This window comes from Carettochelys insculpta, chromosome 18 (assembly GCF_033958435.1).
Source record: "Carettochelys insculpta isolate YL-2023 chromosome 18, ASM3395843v1, whole genome shotgun sequence".
Classification (NCBI taxonomy): domain Eukaryota; kingdom Metazoa; phylum Chordata; order Testudines; family Carettochelyidae; genus Carettochelys; species Carettochelys insculpta.
Genome location: NC_134154.1, coordinates 10,352,732 through 10,373,384, shown reverse-complemented (window position 1 = coordinate 10,373,384; position 20,653 = coordinate 10,352,732). Strand labels below are relative to the sequence as shown.

General features: G+C 40.6%; 1 protein-coding gene across 1 annotated transcript in view; it reads right to left on the bottom strand.

Annotated features, from left to right (window-relative positions):
* Positions 1–20,653, bottom strand: part of PI4KA (phosphatidylinositol 4-kinase alpha) — a 111,204-nt gene that overhangs the window by 82,218 nt on the left and 8,333 nt on the right. Inside the window, exons 2-13 of the mRNA XM_075012485.1 lie at positions 20,379–20,495; positions 19,072–19,165; positions 15,970–16,058; positions 11,926–11,998; positions 11,276–11,535; positions 10,106–10,172; positions 7,548–7,696; positions 6,753–6,818; positions 4,597–4,693; positions 3,690–3,881; positions 1,835–1,935; positions 589–718 (exon numbers count right to left, since the gene is read on the bottom strand). Of these exons, the coding sequence (XP_074868586.1) occupies positions 589–718; positions 1,835–1,935; positions 3,690–3,881; positions 4,597–4,693; positions 6,753–6,818; positions 7,548–7,696; positions 10,106–10,172; positions 11,276–11,535; positions 11,926–11,998; positions 15,970–16,058; positions 19,072–19,165; positions 20,379–20,495 (1,435 nt within the window). The remainder of the gene's footprint in view (positions 1–588; positions 719–1,834; positions 1,936–3,689; positions 3,882–4,596; positions 4,694–6,752; positions 6,819–7,547; positions 7,697–10,105; positions 10,173–11,275; positions 11,536–11,925; positions 11,999–15,969; positions 16,059–19,071; positions 19,166–20,378; positions 20,496–20,653) is intronic.

The following is a 20,653-nucleotide window of genomic DNA, read 5'->3' as shown; positions in this document are numbered from 1 at the left end:
TGTTCCTGCCAGCAGTGCAGCAGTCTGCCCTAGTGCCAGTTCCTGCTTTGCCTGGAGGCTGAATGGGGTGTGGGGAAAAGAGCCCTGTGCCTGAGCAGGTGCCTGTTCTACTGGCCGCAGCTATGTGGGGCTCCTTTTAGTAGCTTTACCACTCAAATACCTTCAACCTGATTCATTCCTGAGGCACATCCAGTGAAATAAACAGGCTATAGGAGGGTTCTTCAGTTACACTTTCAACTATGGACTAACAGATGAAATTCTAAGCAATAACCAAGATGTCAATGTAATTTTCAAAAACAGGCACAACTGACATTGCAAGGTTGAGAGGGTAGGGTGCTAAAGACTCGGTTGTTTCTGTACGGCTATTGTTATCTCCTGGACATTAGGATGTAGTTTTGAATCAATTTTGTTTGCATTCCCTCCACTAACAAAAAAAACCCCCACAACCAACAAATAAATAAAATGTTAGAAAATGAAAAAACAAACTTTAAGTTGTAATAATATAAGGAAATTTAAGAGTAGGTCGGTGTTAGTTGTCGTACACCACACACCTGAACCATATGTAGCGTTAATATTGCTTTCATTTACCTGTATGATACTGGCTGTGGTACTTATAAAGTTTTACCAGCACTGGGGAAGGAATAACAAGAAAGTCCCTCAAAGATGGAGTGACAGAATGAACCACAACAGGGAACCTCTCACACAAACGACCCAGACCCTAAAGGGAAAAGAATTGATGCATTAGAACTTTTTAACTTTCCTGCTGCATACACAGACCTATTTTTATTTCAACTGTTAGTGCCCGATTTAAAAAAAATCACTGCTGACTAATCTGTAACCTAGTGAAAAAGCATTTCAAACCTGTAACCTGGTGAAAGAGTATTTCAAAGCTCTGACCACTGTGGTAACATGACAGAAAAACTATTTATTGTCCTTTCTTCACAGGGGTTTCCTGAGGAAATAGCAGCTAGTATAATAAATGAACAAGCTTCACTGCAAGTGAAGTTATTAGAGACACAAATATTTTAAGATTTAAAGAGCCCAGAGTAATTTATCTTTGCTAGTCCAGTCTTGATTACAGAATGACAGCTGTGGACTGATAAGTGTCTAACTGGAATGAGGCTGGTAACACTATTTCTTTTTCCATTTTTAAAATGAAGTTGTTACTCCACAACACCCCAACTGATAACACTAAAGGATCACACACTTTTATTGATGGGCAAGTTTCCACACACCAGCCTGCCTTTATGAATCACACACTAGCTGAAAAGAGATCACCATAGTGGTGAGAAGGCAGGACAATCTCCAGGACTTTTCCCACATTGCTCTCCACACAGAATGCCAACAAAGAGGTTAATTAGTTCCAAATGTGGAAGGGCCTTTATGAATGGGACACCTCATCTTCCCGGCTGGTTTGAGAAGCATTTCATATCAACTACAGAAGCATCAACAAATGGTCTCAGTTTCTGAGCACTACCAACCTATCTTGCAGATCAACTGGTGAACAAGAGGCAAAAGGCTGCATATCTCTACTACCCCTCCAGGGGCCACCTAATCCTGCTACGTGTTTGAGTTAGGAAAAGAAAGTATAAACCCAGAATTGTGAGAAAGAAATAACTAGTACAATAACCTGAAAAAAATCTGACCTCAGCAGGTTCTGAGAGGCACCACCCACTGCAGTTCTAAATCCCTAACATGCAGATATAGATGACACTAATAAGTAGCAATGTAACCAGAAAGTAAGAAAATTACTAAAATTAGTCTGTGAACTCCCTACCAATTTTACTAAATGATTGCTGAAATCATATTTGTTTTCAACTTTTCAAAGACAGACCTGTAAGCAGCAGATCAGTAGCGGTAAGTGAGCAATGATGACTTTGCTGGAGGTCTTGGACTGCAGCTTTTCCGAAAGCTTGATGCACAAGTTTTCTGCGCCTTTTTTCCAAAAGAAGGAAATTAGTAACAGACGAATGTATGTGCATTTATTAGCCTAGCTCAGATCATTTGCTTCCCAAAGACCATAGAACAGCCAGAGAATTTGCTGGATACACCTACTCAACAGTGCAAAGATGTGGAAAAGTTTTCATTTCAGAGAATGTAATCCATGATGTTTTAGTCTATTTGGTCTATGATTCTTTAAAACTCTACTGGTAATGTTTTGGTAAAAAAAAGTTCAGGCAACTTATTAATAATTGAGAAGAGTTCTTTTACATATCGTGACTTGAGACAGCTACAGGTCTGAAAAAGAGCTTTGGTCTTTATTTCACAACCATCTACAAGTATTTTAAATATTTTAACAAATGTTAATATATCAGAGGGTATACATTTAAATTTAAAGAGGGAAAATGTAAGTGAATATCAGGAAAAAGTTTCCTGACAATGAAATCTATGAAAAAGTGGAAGCATCTTTCTAAGATGTCCAAAATTTCACTGAAATTAAAAAAACAACTCCCCTCCCCAAACTAGAAACAAGTATTGGGGGGGTGGACCACACACACCACACGGTGTATGTACCAGCAATCCTGCACTGGTTGGGGCATGGTCTGGAAGAACTAATATACTGTATGATTTCTATCATTAACTTTGCGATACTTTTAGATATTGCATGTCTCTGCCTTTATTTCTGACTGTATAAACTTACGTTAAAAGGTGATATACGCGTCCTGTGTGAGAATTAATAAAAATATCAGTTTTATAGGAATCTCTCCTCTAAACTCCAAGTAACCAACGTAATAGCAATAGAATATAGCCCCAAGTCAGGAAAAAATCTCTATTCAGGAAAGCACTTTCTCACTTTCAAGCAAACAGTTGGGTGGTTTTCCTGAATCAAGTCTGTAATAGAGAAGAGACATTTGGGCCATGTCTACACTAGCCCCAAACTTCGAAATGGCCATGTAAATGGCCATTTCAAAGTTTACTAATGAAGCGCTGAAATACATATTCAGCGCCTCATTAGCATGCAGGCAGCCGCGGCACTTCAAAATTGACGCGCCTCGCCGCTGCGCAGCTCATCCTGACGGGGCTCCTTTTTGAAAGAACCCTGCCTACTTCGAAGTCCCCTTATTCCCATCTGCTCACAGGAATAAGGGGACTTCGAAGTAGGCGGGGTCCTTTCGAAAAGGAGCCCCGTCGGTACAAGCTGCGTCAATTTCGAAGTGCCGCGGCCACCCGCATGCTAATGAAGTGCTGAATATGTATTTCAGCGCTTCATTAGTAAACTTCAAAATGGCCATTTAAATGGCCATTTCGAAGGTTGGGGCTAGTGTAGACATAGCCTTAGAGTGAAAGATAGCAACTATCGTTCACAAATTGTCTACTATGGACATGAAAAAGTCTCTCTGGAGGCAAGGATGAATTTAGATTTACACTTCACTGTTCAATAATACAGTGCATTCTCCCCAAACTTACAGCACATATTCTTTGAATTCAGAAAAGATTTTCTGAGAATTAAGTCAGTTAACTAGTTTATGAGTTAAAAGCTTTTTAAAATGACCCTGGAATTTCTGACAAATCTAACTTTCTCTCTGAGAAAAATTACAGGCATTTTTCAGTAACTGTATTTCATGGCAAACATCATATAATACATATGATCCTTTACCAGCAACTGACAATAGAAAAAAATAGTTATATAAAACACTTCTGTAACACAAATGACGTTCTGAAGAGACAGAAGCATTTATTTTTCACACCTTGCTCATCTTTCACAGCCCACACCATGAGATCCACACAAGCAGCATTAGCCTGGCAACGCAATTTCAGAGGGCTTAGTTCATTGTGTAGCCGTTCTACATCATGGAGGATTTTCTGAAGCTCTGACTGGCTACTGTTGAACTGTTCCAGAACAAAATCATGGATTTCCTTAACAAATGAGTTTGGAAGATCTGCAGGAGCAAGAAGGAAAATATATTCTAGCAGAGAGTAACTGTGACCCACAAAGATAGTACAGGTTGAGCCTCTGTAATCCGGTATCTTCAGAACCTGACTGGTGCCAAAGAGAATTAGGTGAACCAGAGGAGGTCAATATTCTCTAGTACATTAACAACACTTCCTCTGCTTACTGGGCTGTTAGAAGACACATGGGATAAATTACAGCTAAATAACAGCACAGAACACTGAGAGCCAGGACTGGTGGCTGTAAACAAACTTTATGGGACCTACAGGAAACTTGGCCACTACCATAAGTGGTTGTCCACCTAACTAAAATCATGCCAGATTACAGATGTTGCCGGACAAGAGAGTGCTGGACTAGAAAGGTTCAACCCGTATATAAATTAGATGAATCTATTTTTATTACATATAAAACATTTTCCATAAGAGATTTCTTCCGAAATAAGAAGTAAAATAATTTCATAGGCAAGACCACTTGCAAGTTAACAAATTGATTGTCCCCCCCCCAGCAGATGACTTCAACTGATTAAATACTTTTACTTTCATAGAACATCATCCATACCAGAGTGCTTCACAAACTCTATCACATACATGCAGTACCCATAAAATGATGCACCCTCCCCAGCCTGCTAGAGAAAAGCATACAATGCTTTATATTCTACCCCATCATATTATGTAGCAGACAGTTTATCCACATAAGTGGCACACCTTTCATGTAGTATAACGTGTCTCTCAGCATTTTGAACTGTGCAAGGTAAAGGGGGTCACTGAATGTTTTATAATAGAGATCTGCATTAGGACTTATCTGTAAAGACAAAAAAGAGCTATAAGTTTTAAAAGGGAACAAAAAACATTTTCTATGCAATAGTAAGCTGAAGACATACAAAATGTCTTATTTAAACCAGGCAACTGCCATGCTTTATACTCGAAATGCAATTGATACACTTGTGATAACTGGTACTGTTTATTGTTCACACTGTCAAAAGTACTTTTTTTAATTTTCTTGTTTAACTGTGAAGACAAAACTGTACCTGTTCAAGGCAGTCAGTAATTCTTTGCTAGCCCATCTATTTAAACATCACATTCCATAACAAAATTCTCTGTTTAATGAAAGAATCCAAAACCACTTTTAAGTGGAAAATTAGGAGCAAAGACTGGAGCTGTTTCCATCAAAATCTACATGTTCTACCAACAAGAAAATTATATAAAGAGCATAGCTCTTTTCCACATATAAAAATATAGGAGGATTTTCTATAGCTATGAACATACATTCCATTCAGAACAGTTTTCTACTTTAAATTTCCGAGGTGCACTAGAGACTATGTTGATAGAGGACAGTATTGTAAATAGAGCAAACATTTACTCCCATAAAGACTCAATGCAAAAATCTGTCTGTTGAAAGCAGTCATTCACTAGCTCAAACACAGCTAAACTTGAAGGAGAACATCTTAAAAATACAACAGTACCAAGAACTTCCATGCCAGATGGCAGTGAAGAACAAATCAAGGGCACCCATAGCTGCATACAATAATTTACTATATTTGCATTTTGCTCTCACTTCTCAAAGAAAACAAATAGGAATTAAATCATCAGCTCTATTTAACAGTGCTAACATATTACAAAATAAGCATCATTACATCTCTGGTATGCAATTCCTAGTGAATGTACTAAAGTTGAATGAAATATTTGATTACACATATTTAACCAGGTGTGTTGAGGTTTTTTTTTTCCCCAGATGCGTGTACTTAGATATTTGGATACCATCTATTCAATAGTCAAAGTATTTACTTGTCCTCTTTCTCTTTTGCTGAATACATAAGTTTTGCACTAGTTATTCCATTACAACCATCTCTCATGTTCGTTAATCATTTTTCTAGAGTTGGGCTAAATTTTCTTTTTCCAGTGAGAAGCTTTGAGTAGCCTTGCACCTACTTGGAGACAGGTGATTAATAATTTGTTTTCTTTTGCGTGACCACCGCCACTGGGAAGCCCCAGAGGATTACCAAGGAATCATTTGCCAATATATATCCAACAATTTGTGATATTGGGTTACAAAATGTCTCTCAATGCTCTCTACTGATGGAACACGTACAGTACATATGCATAAAATCTCCTCTTTCAAAGCAATTTTAATAAACTAGTTTCAAATTCTCCATGGTGAGTGCTTAGGATGCTAATGCTGCAGGGGAAAACTTCTTTTTAAACAAAATGTTTGCACAGATTTTCCTTATGTTAATGGAAATATTTCTACTGGTCTTAGGCTCTGGAAAACAAAAACTGATTTTTATGGATCAAAAGGGTAACCCCAGTGCTTTTTGTGTGCTGATACTAGCCAGTACTGAGTAACGGCATCTTGGCAGTCCCAGCAGCAGGGCTGATGTGGGGTGGGAAGCCGGCTGAGTACTGGCTCCTCTCGTTTAAAAAAGTACAGGTTGAACCTCTCTTGTCCAGCACCCTTGGAACCTGACTGGCACCAGAAAAGAGAATTTGCTGGACAATAGGAGTCAATATTTTCTAGCACATTACTAACACATACACTGCTTACTGGACTCTTAGAAGACATTTAGGGGTAAATAACAGCACAGAACACTAAGAGCCACAACTTTAAACAAACTTCATGGGTCCACAAGAAACTTGGCCATACCCATGATAAGTGGTCGTCAGGCTAATTAAAATCATGCTGGATTACAGATGTTGCCAGATGAGAGAGTTCTGGATTAGAGAGGTTCAACCAGCAGTGCTTCTCTTATCTCTTCCCTTATTTTTACTCATCTCTTACTTTTGATTTCACAATAATTAGGACTTTTGAAAGAATCCCACATACTTTTTAAACATTTCAAATGGTAAAAAAAGTTAAAACATACCTCTGAGAATTCAGCTGCAACAGCATCTAAGTTTTTGAGAACAGAATCCCCAACTATCTGTTTCACCTACACAGAAAATAGAAGTTTATCATGGTCAACCGTGAAAAGTTATACAGTCATTCTTGTTACCAGAATTTGTATTACCATGGTGCACAAAGCCCTGTGTAATAAACACAGGATGTACCAAGAGGAGGCACCAAACTCTGACATCAGATACTCTCTTAATAAGCCATTGCCACTCAAAAATGATACTTCTCACTGCAGTGCGCAGTTCACAAGCTACAATGGAATAATTTGCTCATCCAAAGCAAACAAGACAGCTTTGCCAATGCAAATGTTTCAATATGAGCTACATTACTCAAAGGCTGGGTCTACATTTGCCCCTAACGTTGAAGGGGGCATGTTAACCAGGGCGATGGGAGATTACTAGTGAACTGCTGCACTAAATACGCAGCACTTCATTAAGTTAATCCCCCCCGTGGCAGCTTCAAAGTTGGGGGCAAGACAAGCCCTAAATCACCAACACTTCATGCAGTTTTCTGGGCATTATCAATCACTAAGGCCCTGACGTTAATGGAACAGAAAAAATATTCTTCCATTTATATGCCACGGTAAACAATACACTCACAACTTGCATATACACCTTATGCAATGTAATTATATACGGTACCTCTTCTTATACACCTGAAAACTTTTCACTTTGGAGCCTACACAAAATACCCTTAACTCATGTATCTAACAAGAGTGCACAGAACTCATATCTTAAAGTAATCTTTAAAGCAGCTAATACTATACCATGAGCAACAGCTGGCGTAGCATTTCCAATGGAATATCAAATTCCTTATTACTAATACCATTGAAGAGAGGTGAAACTGAGAAGCTAGAACTGATTGTAGAGAAGTAATAGTCGGGGTCCAATGCACTCCCATCAGGTAGGTAGGACCCTGGAGATAAGAATACAACGTTAGGTTATCCAAAAATTGTATTTTTTTTTGTCAAACAGAAAAGAAACCTCGAGGTTAACAATAAAAAGGGAAGGTATTTTGATCATAACTTTCAATACAGTAATTCTCTATCCTTGATAAAACATGAAGTGTCTAATCCAGTTTCCACATGAACTGAATCCATCTATGAAAGACATCCCTCTATAATCTAACGTAACTGTAGCAACTGCAGATTCAACCATGGGCTTGTCTACACTACCCACTTCCTTCGAAGGAAAGATGGTAATTAGGGTGTTGGGAGTTTACTAATGAAGTGCTGTGGTGCATACACAGCACTTCATTAAACAAATTCCCTGCCCCCCCAGCACGGTAACTTCCAACTTTTAAACCAGCACGCGTCTAGCCGCGGCTCACCCGCTGGTAATTCAAAGTGCTGGAGCAACTTCAAAGTCCCTTTTCCAGGGGATGAGCCGCGGCTAGACATGTGCCGGTACTTCAAAGTTTAAAACTTCAAAGTTGCTGCGTTTGGGGGAGGGAGGAGTATGCACCACAGCACTTCATTGGTGAACTCCCAACACCCTAATTACCATCCTTCCTTTGAAGGAAGTTGGTAGTGTAGACAAGCCCCATTTGATACATGTAAGATTAGTGAAGAAATTCTGTTAATATTTGCATTCATTTTATAAATAACATTTGGTAGGAATTTTGGTCAACTTCTATAGCATGTTTACCTCAAAAAACTCCAAGAAATGATTCTGGATGGAAATGTAATAATACTGGCTAATAAATTAATCAGAAAAGCTTGCAAAACCATGTAAAATGTAAAGCTATACTACTCCTTCTTAAATAGAAACCTCACTTTTTTTTAACTCCTCAGCTGTGTTAGCTAATGCAGTATTTTTCTTCGATTAAGAGTCTCAAATTGTATTATCTACATTTTGTACTTTTATTTTTTTTTAGTTCTTTTGTCCAACTATTGGACAGAATAAAAACCAACAAAGCCCATCAATTCTCTTGCATCAAAAGGAGAGACGATTACAAATTGGGATCAAGAAAAACAATGTGTAAGTACTTAACTGGCCACATGCATTATGGTGCATAAATGCAAGATTTATTTGCCTTTCAAGCATTTGATGGAAGATAGAGTGAGAAGCAAAACACCTGAGTAGATGATCTGTCCCAGCATTTTAGTTCCCATGGTTCAGAAAGAGAGCCCCTCAGAAGTCCCACATATGTATAGCCCAACCCAAAATAGGCTCCATTCAGCTGTATTTTTCCGCAATAACAGAAAAAGAGAAGAATTTTCTAATTCCCTCTCTTCTATTTTTTAATCCAAATGTGAATACCTAGTAGTTCAAGAGATGTGTTAGTCTGACGGGTTGTACAGACTAACCTAAAACAGGAAGGAATTAAATTAACTGAGCTGTAACTGGGGAATTGGGACAATCCTCCCCTGAAACCCCTGTCCAAACTATTGACCCTGAAGGGAGACTCCTCCAGAAATAACTAATAGGAAAGACAGAAAAGAAATGAAAGGGAAGAGACAAAACTTAGAGCAGCCCAGAAGTGGAAGAACACCTTCTCATCAAAGGCTGAGAAGAGTCCAAGCAATAAGGCCCAACAAGGTCTAAACAAAGGCAGAAGACAATGAAAGACCCAGTAAGTACAGAGCTCACTCTCCTCCCACTTCACCCAGAGCACAAATTCTTTTTTTCAGCCCTGCTAGTGGCCCACTGAAAGGCGACAGATTCATCTCATTCACAGCTGGAAATCTACCACTTGATTTTCGTATCAATAGCAGAGGGAACATACACAGCCCCAGCAGCATTTTAAAATCTCCTTTCTGAGTTTTCTCTCTGACTTTTCCATATCAATGCAAGACTTCTTACAACTTGTCCCTAACCAATATATGTCAAGTATGGTACGTTAATTCAGGCTTATCCAGCCTGTAAAACAAAAGTCAAGATTCCAATCCTTAGTCTTCCATTATAGCTGTATGTTGTAGTACAATATAAAAAATGTGCTATGGAATGTTATTTCACCTAATCTTCTAAACTATGGCTATGTCTACACTACAATGTAGTGCAGACCTAGCCTATGTCTTGTCCCAGTGCAATTAAGAGCTCAAGGATTAGGCATAAAATTCTTGGTTATCAGAAAATAACGCCTCTCTTGGGAGAGACAAAATTTGGAAATCACCATTCCTGGAAATAAAGATTATCCAACAATTTGTTAATGTAAAATTTATTGGATCTCTACCATATTCTTGCCAAAGAATTACTACCAGCAAATCTGCAGGCAAGGAGAATGCACACAGGTTTGCGTTCCCAAGCCCTCCTGTTGGTAAAGAGCAACAAAAAGTTCGCTGCTCCTTGGCAAAATAATAAAGCATGGAAGCTGAAGTCTTACCTTCAAAGTAATGAATGGCAGAGCCTCCAGGAGAGCTGGGAGGGGGAATTCCACGTTCAGGACTGACCTAAGCACAAGACAACACTTGCAGTTTATCATTAAAGGCCAGTGAAGACTTGAGAAATCTCAGATTAAATGGACTCAGATATTTTCTCTTTTAAAAAATGTATAGGCCTGTATGGATAAAAAGTTTGTATCTGCATCCATATATGAAAAATCATCAGCGGATATCTGCATCCATATCTGCAGATGCAGATACCCATAGGCAGCGCTCCCTGTAAGCTGAGTACCCGAGTGGCTACCCAGAAGAGATTCAAATGCTAACTAGTGGGAACCCTGATTAGTAGGTACTTATCACCTTTTAAATCTCACACTAACTTCCCACAGCTGGTAGCATATGTTTCTGCAGGTGGTGCACATTCACATATGATTTGGCCTGCAACAAAATTTATTCTGCGTAAGGATGGAAAAAAATTAGAGGAAACATTGCCTGCAGCTATAAAGCAGACATCTGTGAATTTGTAGGGTGCTATAAAAATGCCTAATATATCCATAAAGGTGTTGAGGAGTCCCCAACTCCCACTGAAGTCAATGACAGTTTTGAGTGTTCAGTAATACTCAATCCTCGACTCACAGCAGAACTTCACACACAGAAGGACACTGATGCAGAAGGGAGTGAGTGTCCTGGTGAAAAGAATGCACCAGTCATTAAGATTCCTGGGTCTATAGCCAACTCTGCTAATATATCATTCTGTGTTTCTGGGCAGGTCATCTGAAGTCTGATTTTCCAAAAGGGGAGTACACTTACAGCTTCTGTTGAAGCCACAGAGCATTGTGGATATTCGTCATCTTGGCAAATTAACTTTTCTAATTGTCCCCTCTGTTAAACAAGCACGCGTTTGTGTATCTGCTACACAACAAGAGTGAGTCTCAACAATGGCAAGTTCTCCAGGACCATCTGACTATTAATATGGAGATGTCTAGCTTAATAACCAGTTGGTCTGTAGTTCAGGGAGCACTAAACAACTGAAAAAATGGTCAAAGACCTGAATCTCTTCCAGTACAGCACTGAATGACTGTCGGTGGACGTAAGTGTGAATGTTTCAGCGTCACCCAAGAATGGAAAAAGAGCTGAAGTGCTGTCTTCGTGGTAAAGACAGCCACACAAACCTGTGAGATGCTGGACACACTGCTGGTCTTTCTCTTTAAGGATCCCTCTTGACAGACAGTGAGCAGAGAGCTGGGAAGAATTGATCTGAAATCATTAAAAGAACGTCTGCGAATTCCTTCAAGTTCTTCTGGGACTCTCAGGGAATGTGGAGGAACTTTAGGGAAAAGCTTCGAGAGGAGTGACTCTTCTGAATTGCTGTAGCGACCAAATGCTCGTGAAATTCCAATCAGGCATGGCACTGCATATTTGCACAGGTATTCTGGAAAACAAAATTAAGCTACGTATCATTCTTATTGCAGCATACTACTGGCAGCTTATGACTTCCTGTTGCCAGCTTTTCTAGCTCACTGAAAGCATTACAGCAAAATGTGTATCACAAATCCAGAATTACACTGGGGGAAGAACAGCAAATTTGTTCCATAAAAGTATGTTTTTCCAGCTTAATTCAATATTTACCAACTTACATACAAACAAGACAGAATTTTCTCACCGATTATGGAAATTATATTTCCAATGACAGGCCAAATGGTGCATACTGGTTACAGAATATGCCTTTTTAAAAGAACAGTGGTAAAGATTAGAGAGCAAGCAAAATTCAGATGAAGCTACAAGAAAGATTCAATTCCAATTTAAAGAACTGTCCCAATACCTTTCTCCTGGTTTTGTGGAGACTGGCACATTCCCAGCAGGAACTGCATCACTTGCAGAATTGCCTCTAAAACCTTCATTAAAAAAAAAAAAATCAAGTAAGAGTCAAAAACTGTCATGTGTGGCTCATCTATACAGGGTCCTTTTCGAAATGACCCTGCACACTTCAAAATCCCCTTGTTCCTATTTGGTTATAGGAATAAGAGGATTTCTAAGCATGCGGGGTCCTTTCAAAAAGGACCCCGTGTAGACGAGCCACGCGCAACCAAAAGCGGCACTTTCAAAGTGCTGCAGCCGCTATTATGCTAATGAGGCGCTGTATATTCATGGCAACGCCTCACTAGCATCTTTTGATTAGGTTCATTATCATGCCCCTTTCGAAGTTCTGGAGCTAGTGTAAACACAGCCATAAAGCCTCCGCCCAGTCCAGTATAATGTGGATGTATGTTTGTAACTGTCAGTTATTATCTGTATTACCTTTGAGCTTTTTAACAATCTATCATATAAAACTTTTCTATTAGTCTTACAAAAAACTTTGTATTAATCTTATAACGTAAAGACTTGTTAGTAGTTTGTTAAGAATTAGAACAACAAATTTTTGCAAGGTAACAAACTCCATTTTAGAAAGTTAGGTGTGTCTGCAATTTCATTTAGAAGTGTGAATGTGGATGAAGCACGCACAATGGAATCAATCCCTGAAGCCAGCCTGTCTGGACAACCAGTTGCCAGCAGCACACTGCTGGCCAGAGAACAATAGGAGCTAAGCCCTGCAAAAGAGCCCACCCAAGAAAAAGGCCTCATCAAGAGAGATCAAAATCCCATCTGCCGTCAGCTGATGACCCATGGTCATGTAAGATATGTCTACACAGTAAAATTATTTCAGAATAGCAGCCCTGTTTTGAAAGAGCTATGAAAGCATCTACAAAACACAATTGCCTTATTTTGAAATTGGTAAACCTCATTGTGGCTGTGGCCACACTAGCCCCTTCTTTTGGAAGGGCTATGGTAATGTGGCACTTCAGAATATGCGAATGAGGCACTACCATGAATATGTAGTGCCTCATTAGCATAATGGCAGCCATGCGGGCTTCAAAATTGCCAGTTTTGAAACGCACGCCACTTATGTAGCTGGGTACCTTTCTAAATGATCCCCCTGATTTCAAAAGCCCCTTCTTCCCATCTGGCTTTGGGAAGAAGGGGCTTTTGAAATCCAGGGGGGAGGGGGCGGGGGGGTGGTTCAGAAAGGCACCCAGCTACATAGGCGTTGTGTGTTTGGAAATCCAACTGCTCACGCAGCTGCAGTTATGCTAATGAGGCACTGCATATTCCTGGAAACCTCATTAGCATATTCTGAAGTGCCACATTACCACGGCCCTTCCAAAAGGAGGGGCTAGTGTGACCACGGCCTGCATGAGGTATATATAGCACCTATTTTCAAATAAGTATTTTGAAATAGAGGCTGTGTAGATAGGGAAGAGAGCCTATTTCAAAATAAGTCATACTGCATCCAATGGCTATTTCAAAATAAGATATATTGTGTATTGGCACTATTTTGAAATATCCAACTACTATTTCAAATTGCATTTTGTGTATAGCTGCGCTACTTCACCATAAATTAATCTGGAATACCTCTTTCAAAATAGCTTATTCAAGAATATCACTGCTGTGTAGACACAGCCACAGAGTCCTGGGACAGTGGTGATGATTCATGGTCACATAGCGTCCTGGAGCAGCGAGCTATGAACTGAGACATATAAAAAGATGGGTGCAAAGCTATAAGGGTTTTTTTCTTGCCATCACTACTCTGCAGGAATTAATCTCGGCTGGCTGGTGAGGCAGGAGGAGGTCCTGAACTTTAGCTCTGGGCCCAACCCTTTTGTTCCCAGGATGGATGGTACTGACTGCTCCTGAGTACTGTTGCTAACAAGAGAGCACAAGCTGATGAGGGGCTTATATGATGAGCTCGCTGCCCCCGATTCATGACTGCAGGCAGACACACTGCACCTACTATGCCTTGGCTTTTTCTGCTATCTCTACACAACTCTTTGCCTGTGTGTGAGTGAATGAGTACTGGAGGGTGTGAGTGTGTGTGGGTGTGTGCTTGCAAGCTAGTTCCCTTTTTCCTTTAATCCAACAGTGGCCTTGAATAAAATACATATGAGTGTAACCCTGGAGTGGTCTGTAGTGAAAGGAAGATAAGAAAAACATACTTCAGGGAACACTTTAAAGTTAGCACATGCCAAATCATTACATTAAGTCAAATGAAACTTTCAAATATTAATAATGATCACATATTTTGAACTGAATGGGGTTTGAAACTGTATGAAACAAAGACATTCTTCTCCCAAATTCTTCACCAGAGGAGCTTCCTTAGCCAAAGCAATATTCTAAATAAACTCATAAGATTAGCTTTTGAGAAAGCACTATCTCCAACTCTGGTATCAGTAGTAGGTAGTAGGCATCCTTCAGTCTGCACAGACTATGGATCGCGCCCTTCAAAGTTCCAATTGAGGACTTCATTTACAGCGTCTGTTGTGACTATAAAGACCCACACAAGAGTGACAGTCCTTGCTGCATCTGTTGCAGATGTAGTGGGTGTCTGGCAAGTCCTTCTTGTGCTTTCTGTGCGCTCGCTTCTCCTCTGCTAGCTGTCTGATCTTCAACTCGCCCTTCTGAAGGCCCTTGTGTAACCCCTGCCTCCATCTGCTGTGGTCGTCTGCTAGATCTTCCCAGTTGTCCAGCTCGATGTCTACCTCTCCGAGATCTCTCTTGCAGACATCTTTGTAACGCAACTGGGGGCGTTCGGGAGGTCTTTTGCCAGAGGCTACCTCACCATACAGGATGTCTTTTGGAATCCTTCCATCATTCATCCTGTGGACGTGCCCAAGCAAGCAGAGTCGACGCTGCCTGAGGAGGGTGTGCATGGTTGGGATTCCAGCTTGCTCGAGGACGGCGGTGTTGGTCACTCTGTCCTTCCACGATATTCCAAGGATGCGCCTGAGGCAGTGCAAGTGGAAGACGTTCAAGCCTCTTTTCCTGGCGGGCATACAGGGTCCAAGTCTCGCTGCCATAAAGGAGGGTGCTGAGGATGCAGGCTCTGTAGACTTGCATTTTGGTGTGAGTGTACAGCTTGTTGTTATTCCACACTCTCTTGCTGAGTCTGGACGGAGTTGTAGCCGCTTTTCCGATCCTCCTATTTAGCTCAGTGTCCAACGACAGGGTGTCAGTGATGTTGGACCCTAGGTAAACAACTCGTGGACAACCTCTAACGTATAGTTGTCAATGCTGATTGATGGGGATTCAGCAACATCCTGACCGAGTACGTTCGTCTTCTTTACGCTGATGGTAAGCCCAAAGTCCTTCCACGCTTTGGAGAACTGATCCAGCAGTTTCTGAAGCTGGTCTTCTGTGGGAGACACTACAGCAGCATCGTCTGCGAACAGCATGTCTCTGATGAGGACTTCTCGCACCTTAGACTTAGCTTTCAGCCTTGCAAGGTTAAACAGTTTCCCATCGGATCTTGTGTGCAGCAAGATGCCCTCTGTTGAAGATCCAAAGGTATGCTTCAGGAGGAGTGTGAAGAAGATCCCAAACCATGTCGGAGCAAGCACGCATCCTTGTTTGACGCCGCTCCTGATTCTGAAAGCGTCTGATAATGCGCCGTCATATTGGATGGTTCCTCTCATGTTTTCGTGGAACGACTGGATCATCTTCAGTAACCGTGGAGGACAGCCTATCTTGTGGAGCAGTTTGAACAGACCATCCCTGCCGACCAAGTCAAAAATTAATTCTAAGTCACATGGTTTTGTCATGGGCAATGTTTTGGCGCTCAAGCTTCAAGAAGCCTATGTAACTAGTTTCTGAACACAATAGGACTATTCACACAAGTTATCCAACTGCAGTGTTTACGTGACCACATCTTTTAGGAGGAAAGAAGCCGTAGTATTCTTTGTTTTCAACCCCCTTTTTTCCACCTGTTTCAGATAGTTATTTAAATAACAAAGGTCTGAGACCGCATACACTGAAAAATTTCAGTAAACTCTACCTGTTCTCGAAGTGTGGCGTCCCTATATGCAACATCTGACAACAAAGTCACCAAACAGAAGCTGAAGTTTTCTGCAACTGGAAGCATGCCTACAGAGGCAGGAAGGGAAGGGTTGGAGAAAGAAGAAAACATTACAACAATACTTGGGTCAGTCATTTAAAAATGAGAAGTGACAATAATAAAATATTAAAAGAAGTCATAAGGCATCTTCTCAGTAATGTTCCGGCACAGCTAAAATCAAGTGAGTGGACAAGTGGCTGCTATGTCTACGCTAGCCCAGCCTTTCGAAAGGGCGATGCTAATCAGACACTTTGGCAGATGCTAATGAGGTGCTGTCATGAATATGCAGTGCCTCATTAGCATAATGCCAGCCACAGTAATTCAAAAGTGCTGCTTTCGAATCACACACGACCCATGTAGATGGGGGCCTTTCGAAAGGACCCCCCGAGTCTTTGAAAGCCCTTTATTCCTATTTGGTTTTAGGAATAAAGGGCTTTCAAAGTTGGGAGGGTCCTTTCAGAAGGCCCCCATCTACATGGGTGGTGCGCTATTTGAAAGCAGCACTTTCGAATTGCCATGACTGTCATTATGCTAATATGGTACCGCATATTCATGGCAGCACCTCATTAGCATCTGCCAAAGTGTCTCATTAGTATCCCCCTTTTGAAAGTTGGGGCTAGTGTAGACATAACCCAAAATTTATATCATACATTTTAGACAGCAATTAATAAAAACAAGAAAGCAGTATGTTGCTTTCAACGGAAAAATAAATGTTCCTTGTTTCATACATAAGCCATGGCAGAAAAAAATGTTTTGAAAGAATCATTTGGCATTAACATTCAAAGAACAAATTCAATTGACCAAAGACAGAAAGACAAAGGAATTTACACTCATTCCAAATGAGAACTAATACAAGATGAAAACAAAAAGCAGTCAAGTAGCACTTTAAAGACTAGCAAAATAGTTTATTAGGAGAGCTTTCGTGGGACAGACCCACTTCTTCCCACGAAAGCTCACCTAATAAACTATTTTGCTAGTCTTTCAAGTGCTACTTGACTGCTTTTTGTTTTGATAGTGTATAGACTAGCATGGCTTCCTCTCTGTTACTAATATAAGATGCAATAAAGAAAAAGGAGCATGTGCAAAAGAAGGAAAAATATTTGCTTATATGGAATAGTCATTGTTGCAACAACCTATGAAGTTAGCACATCTGTTTCAGAAAAACAGCCTCTTCCCAACATGCAGGATAAAACCTATTGTTTAACAATCATTAGTGCAGCAGGGTAAGGCCCAAGGAGAGGACTGAAAGAGACTGCAAGGCAGCATATGCTGATGAGTCACAACTTAACTGACACATTAAATCCCGTCAGTGGTGCCAATAATGCACTGGAGAGCAGACAAGATAGCAGTATCACTTGTCTCTCTTGGACCAAACTAACGGTGCTTGAGTTAATGTGCCTTTCGGGTGGCAAAGATTTTAATAAAGCACCCCTACCAGCCTTTGCTGAAAGTAAGCTTGAATCTGAGTAACTCATTCTAAGAGGATTTAAACAGAGAAGGCTGCACAAACTCAGCAGGAGAGGAGAGGACCAAAAATTGAGCTAATGTCAGAAAGTTGCAAACTAGTTCAGAGGTGCCCCCTGGTAGGAAAAGAACCAAATACTGTGAGGAAAGCATAGCATACAGGTGGAGTCTGTGACTCCTGGCGGGTGGGGAGGTGGGGGGGGAGGTGAGAGAGATAGAGAGAAAAGAGAAAGGAAAAATAGGAGTTTCCAGTTCCTGCAACCTTCCTGATAAAAAAGGGGAAAATCGTACGCACATCAAGCATAATTTAATAAACCAACAAACAAACAAACAAACGAGCATGCACTCTAAGGCTACGTCTACAAGTGAAGCCAACATCGAAATAGCTTATTTCGATGTAGCAACATCGAAATAGGCTATTTCGATGAATAACATCTACACGTCCTCCAGGGCTGGCAACGTCGATGTTCAACTTCGACGTTGCGTGGCACCACATCGAAATAGGCGCTGCGAGGGTACGTCTACACGCCAAAGTAGCACACATCGAAATAAGGGTGACAGGCACAGCTGCAGACAGGGTCACAGGGAGGACTCAACAGCAAGCCGCTCCCTTAAAGGGCCCCTCCCAGACACAGTTGCACTAAACAACACAAGATACACAGAGCCGACAACTGGTTGCAGACCCTGTGCCTGCAGCATGGATCCCCAGCTGCCGCAGCAGCAGCCAGAAGCCCTGGGCTAAGGGCTGCTGCCCACGGTGACCATAGAGCCCCGCAGGGGCTGGAGAGAGAGCATCTCTCAACCCCCAGCTGATGGCCGCCATGGAGGACCCGGCAATTTCGACATTGCGGGACGCGGATCGTCTACACGGTCCCTACTTTGACGTTGAACGTCGAAGTAGGGCGCTATTCCGATCCCCTCATGAGGTTAGCGACTTCGACGTCTCGCCGCCTAACGTCGAAGTTAACTTCGAAATAGCGCCCGACGCGTGTAGCCGCGACGGGCACTATTTCGAAGTTAGTGCCGCTACTTCGAAGTAGCATGCACATGTAGACACAGCTTAATATATTTCAGAATATATTTCAGAATATATTTACACACATTAGCTAAACTTTAAGTACCCTAAACCTAACCATCTAACCTTGCATACCTGGCACGGTAGAAATTTATTCTCTCTACTGTTTTAAAGATAGGTATGTTAAGGCTCCAAGAAGTTAAGTGTTTTACCCATATCTGAATTACAATTCAGTGGCAAAGAGGTAATTAGCACCCAAGAATCTTGACCTTCTCTCTCCCAGTGTAGCCATTATACTAACTACTTAGCACTGATGATGTGACTGGTATTGAATTATTTGAGAAGCAGTTAAGCTGACATCAGGAAAACTGTGAGCGATTCAACTTCCTTTCTGATCTCTCAAAAGAATCAATTTTACTGCTTTATCTTTCCAGCACAGGTGATTACATCAACAGCTAGAAGCACAAGGGAGGTGACCACTTCCCTTTGCACCTCAGCCCAGAATTATCCAATTCAGTTCTATTTCACAAGCACATACTCTGAAGAATAAAACTGAAAACCACCTCTGCCCTTCCGTGCAGTGCTTTCCTCTATCCATTGTACTTTGGGAAGACCCTTCAGAAGCCGGAGAAGGTACGGAACAATGCTATCTTTGTGCTGAAAGAGATAACATTTGTTTAAAATGGAGCATAAAAATTGAGTAACATTTTCATAACAGGCTAGTCATGCAGAAGAAAAGTATAGTGACAAAACTTAAGTTACACAGAACTCAAGTTATCTAATGATTACTTTCAGGCTACTTAAATATTGCATAAAACTTTTAATACACATACACACAGCTTAATACAGGTAAATCACGTAACTAGTTCAATGCTAAAGATAAAATTGTTCCATTCTACCAACTGCTAATAGGCACAGGACACTATTGATCTTTTGTGCAATTTTGGACTGATCATGTGCCTTAGTCTTTTATCTCAAGTATGTTGATTTGAGTTCAACAACAAACAGAAGATTTTTGCTAGATTACTTAGAGTTGAAAATTCCCAGTTTCTAATGCCAGCACTCCCACTGTCACACTCCATGGCCTTGGGCAAATCACTTAACCTCTCAAGCACAGGAGCTCAGTTTCCTGATGTATAAATTGAAGACAATACTAACTTTCTTCACAGGAGTGGATTAACACTTATTCAATGCTATAAATTATATAAATATCAAGTTCCATTTCCAAGTGATGTGGTCTGCCCAGTCCTTAGTAAAATGTTCACATCATAAAATTATAAAAAAAAAAAAAAATAGCCAAGCTGCCAAATATATCCCATTCATCAACTGATGATAACTGAGGGGGAGGCTAAAACAGAAGTGGTTATTGCTTGACGCAAAATCCACTGAAATCAATTAAAAAAGAGTCACACTAAATTCAATCGATTTTGGATTAGGCACTTAATGCATCATATCACCTTCCTTGTAGAGATGATACCACCTTTAAATCAGGTTGAAGCCTGAAACAGAAACATTGCAGCTGCCTGTCCCACAATGACAAGAAGATTAAGAAGTTAACAAACAACATAAATCAGCATTATATGTACAGCTTTTTATCCTCCTCTCTTCCATGCATAAAAAAGAAAATTATGAGCCTGTAGGTATGTTTAAACGTGTGTATTAAAATTTAAGCAAGCAATTACATATATATTTTTGTGCAAGCCCTTCTGAATTAGGCCTAGATAGAAGCTAGTTTTGCCACCTCTTATTTTAAGCCAGGAACTGCCATACCTACATTTTCATTCATCAACCAATCACATTTAGAGATTTATTCAAAAGTATTTAACTTTCTTTAGCTGAAAATGAAAGTCAGACTCAATAAAAATGGTACCTGAAGGTCAGACTCAATAAGAAAAATCCCCAAAGCAATCACAGCATCTCTGCGACGCTCATCTAGCTGGAAAACCCCATGGAAATCCACTGCACACATACATAGCAGCTTTTGAACCTGCAAAAAGGGAAGAAAAAAAAAAAAAGAATGTCAAGAACACAGCATTGAGGAACATTTAATGCACACATTCAAACTATGATGGTCAATACCCATAAGCAAGGGAGCTCACATACACACACACTAATTCAATGAGACAACGCGGCTGTGAAAGCATG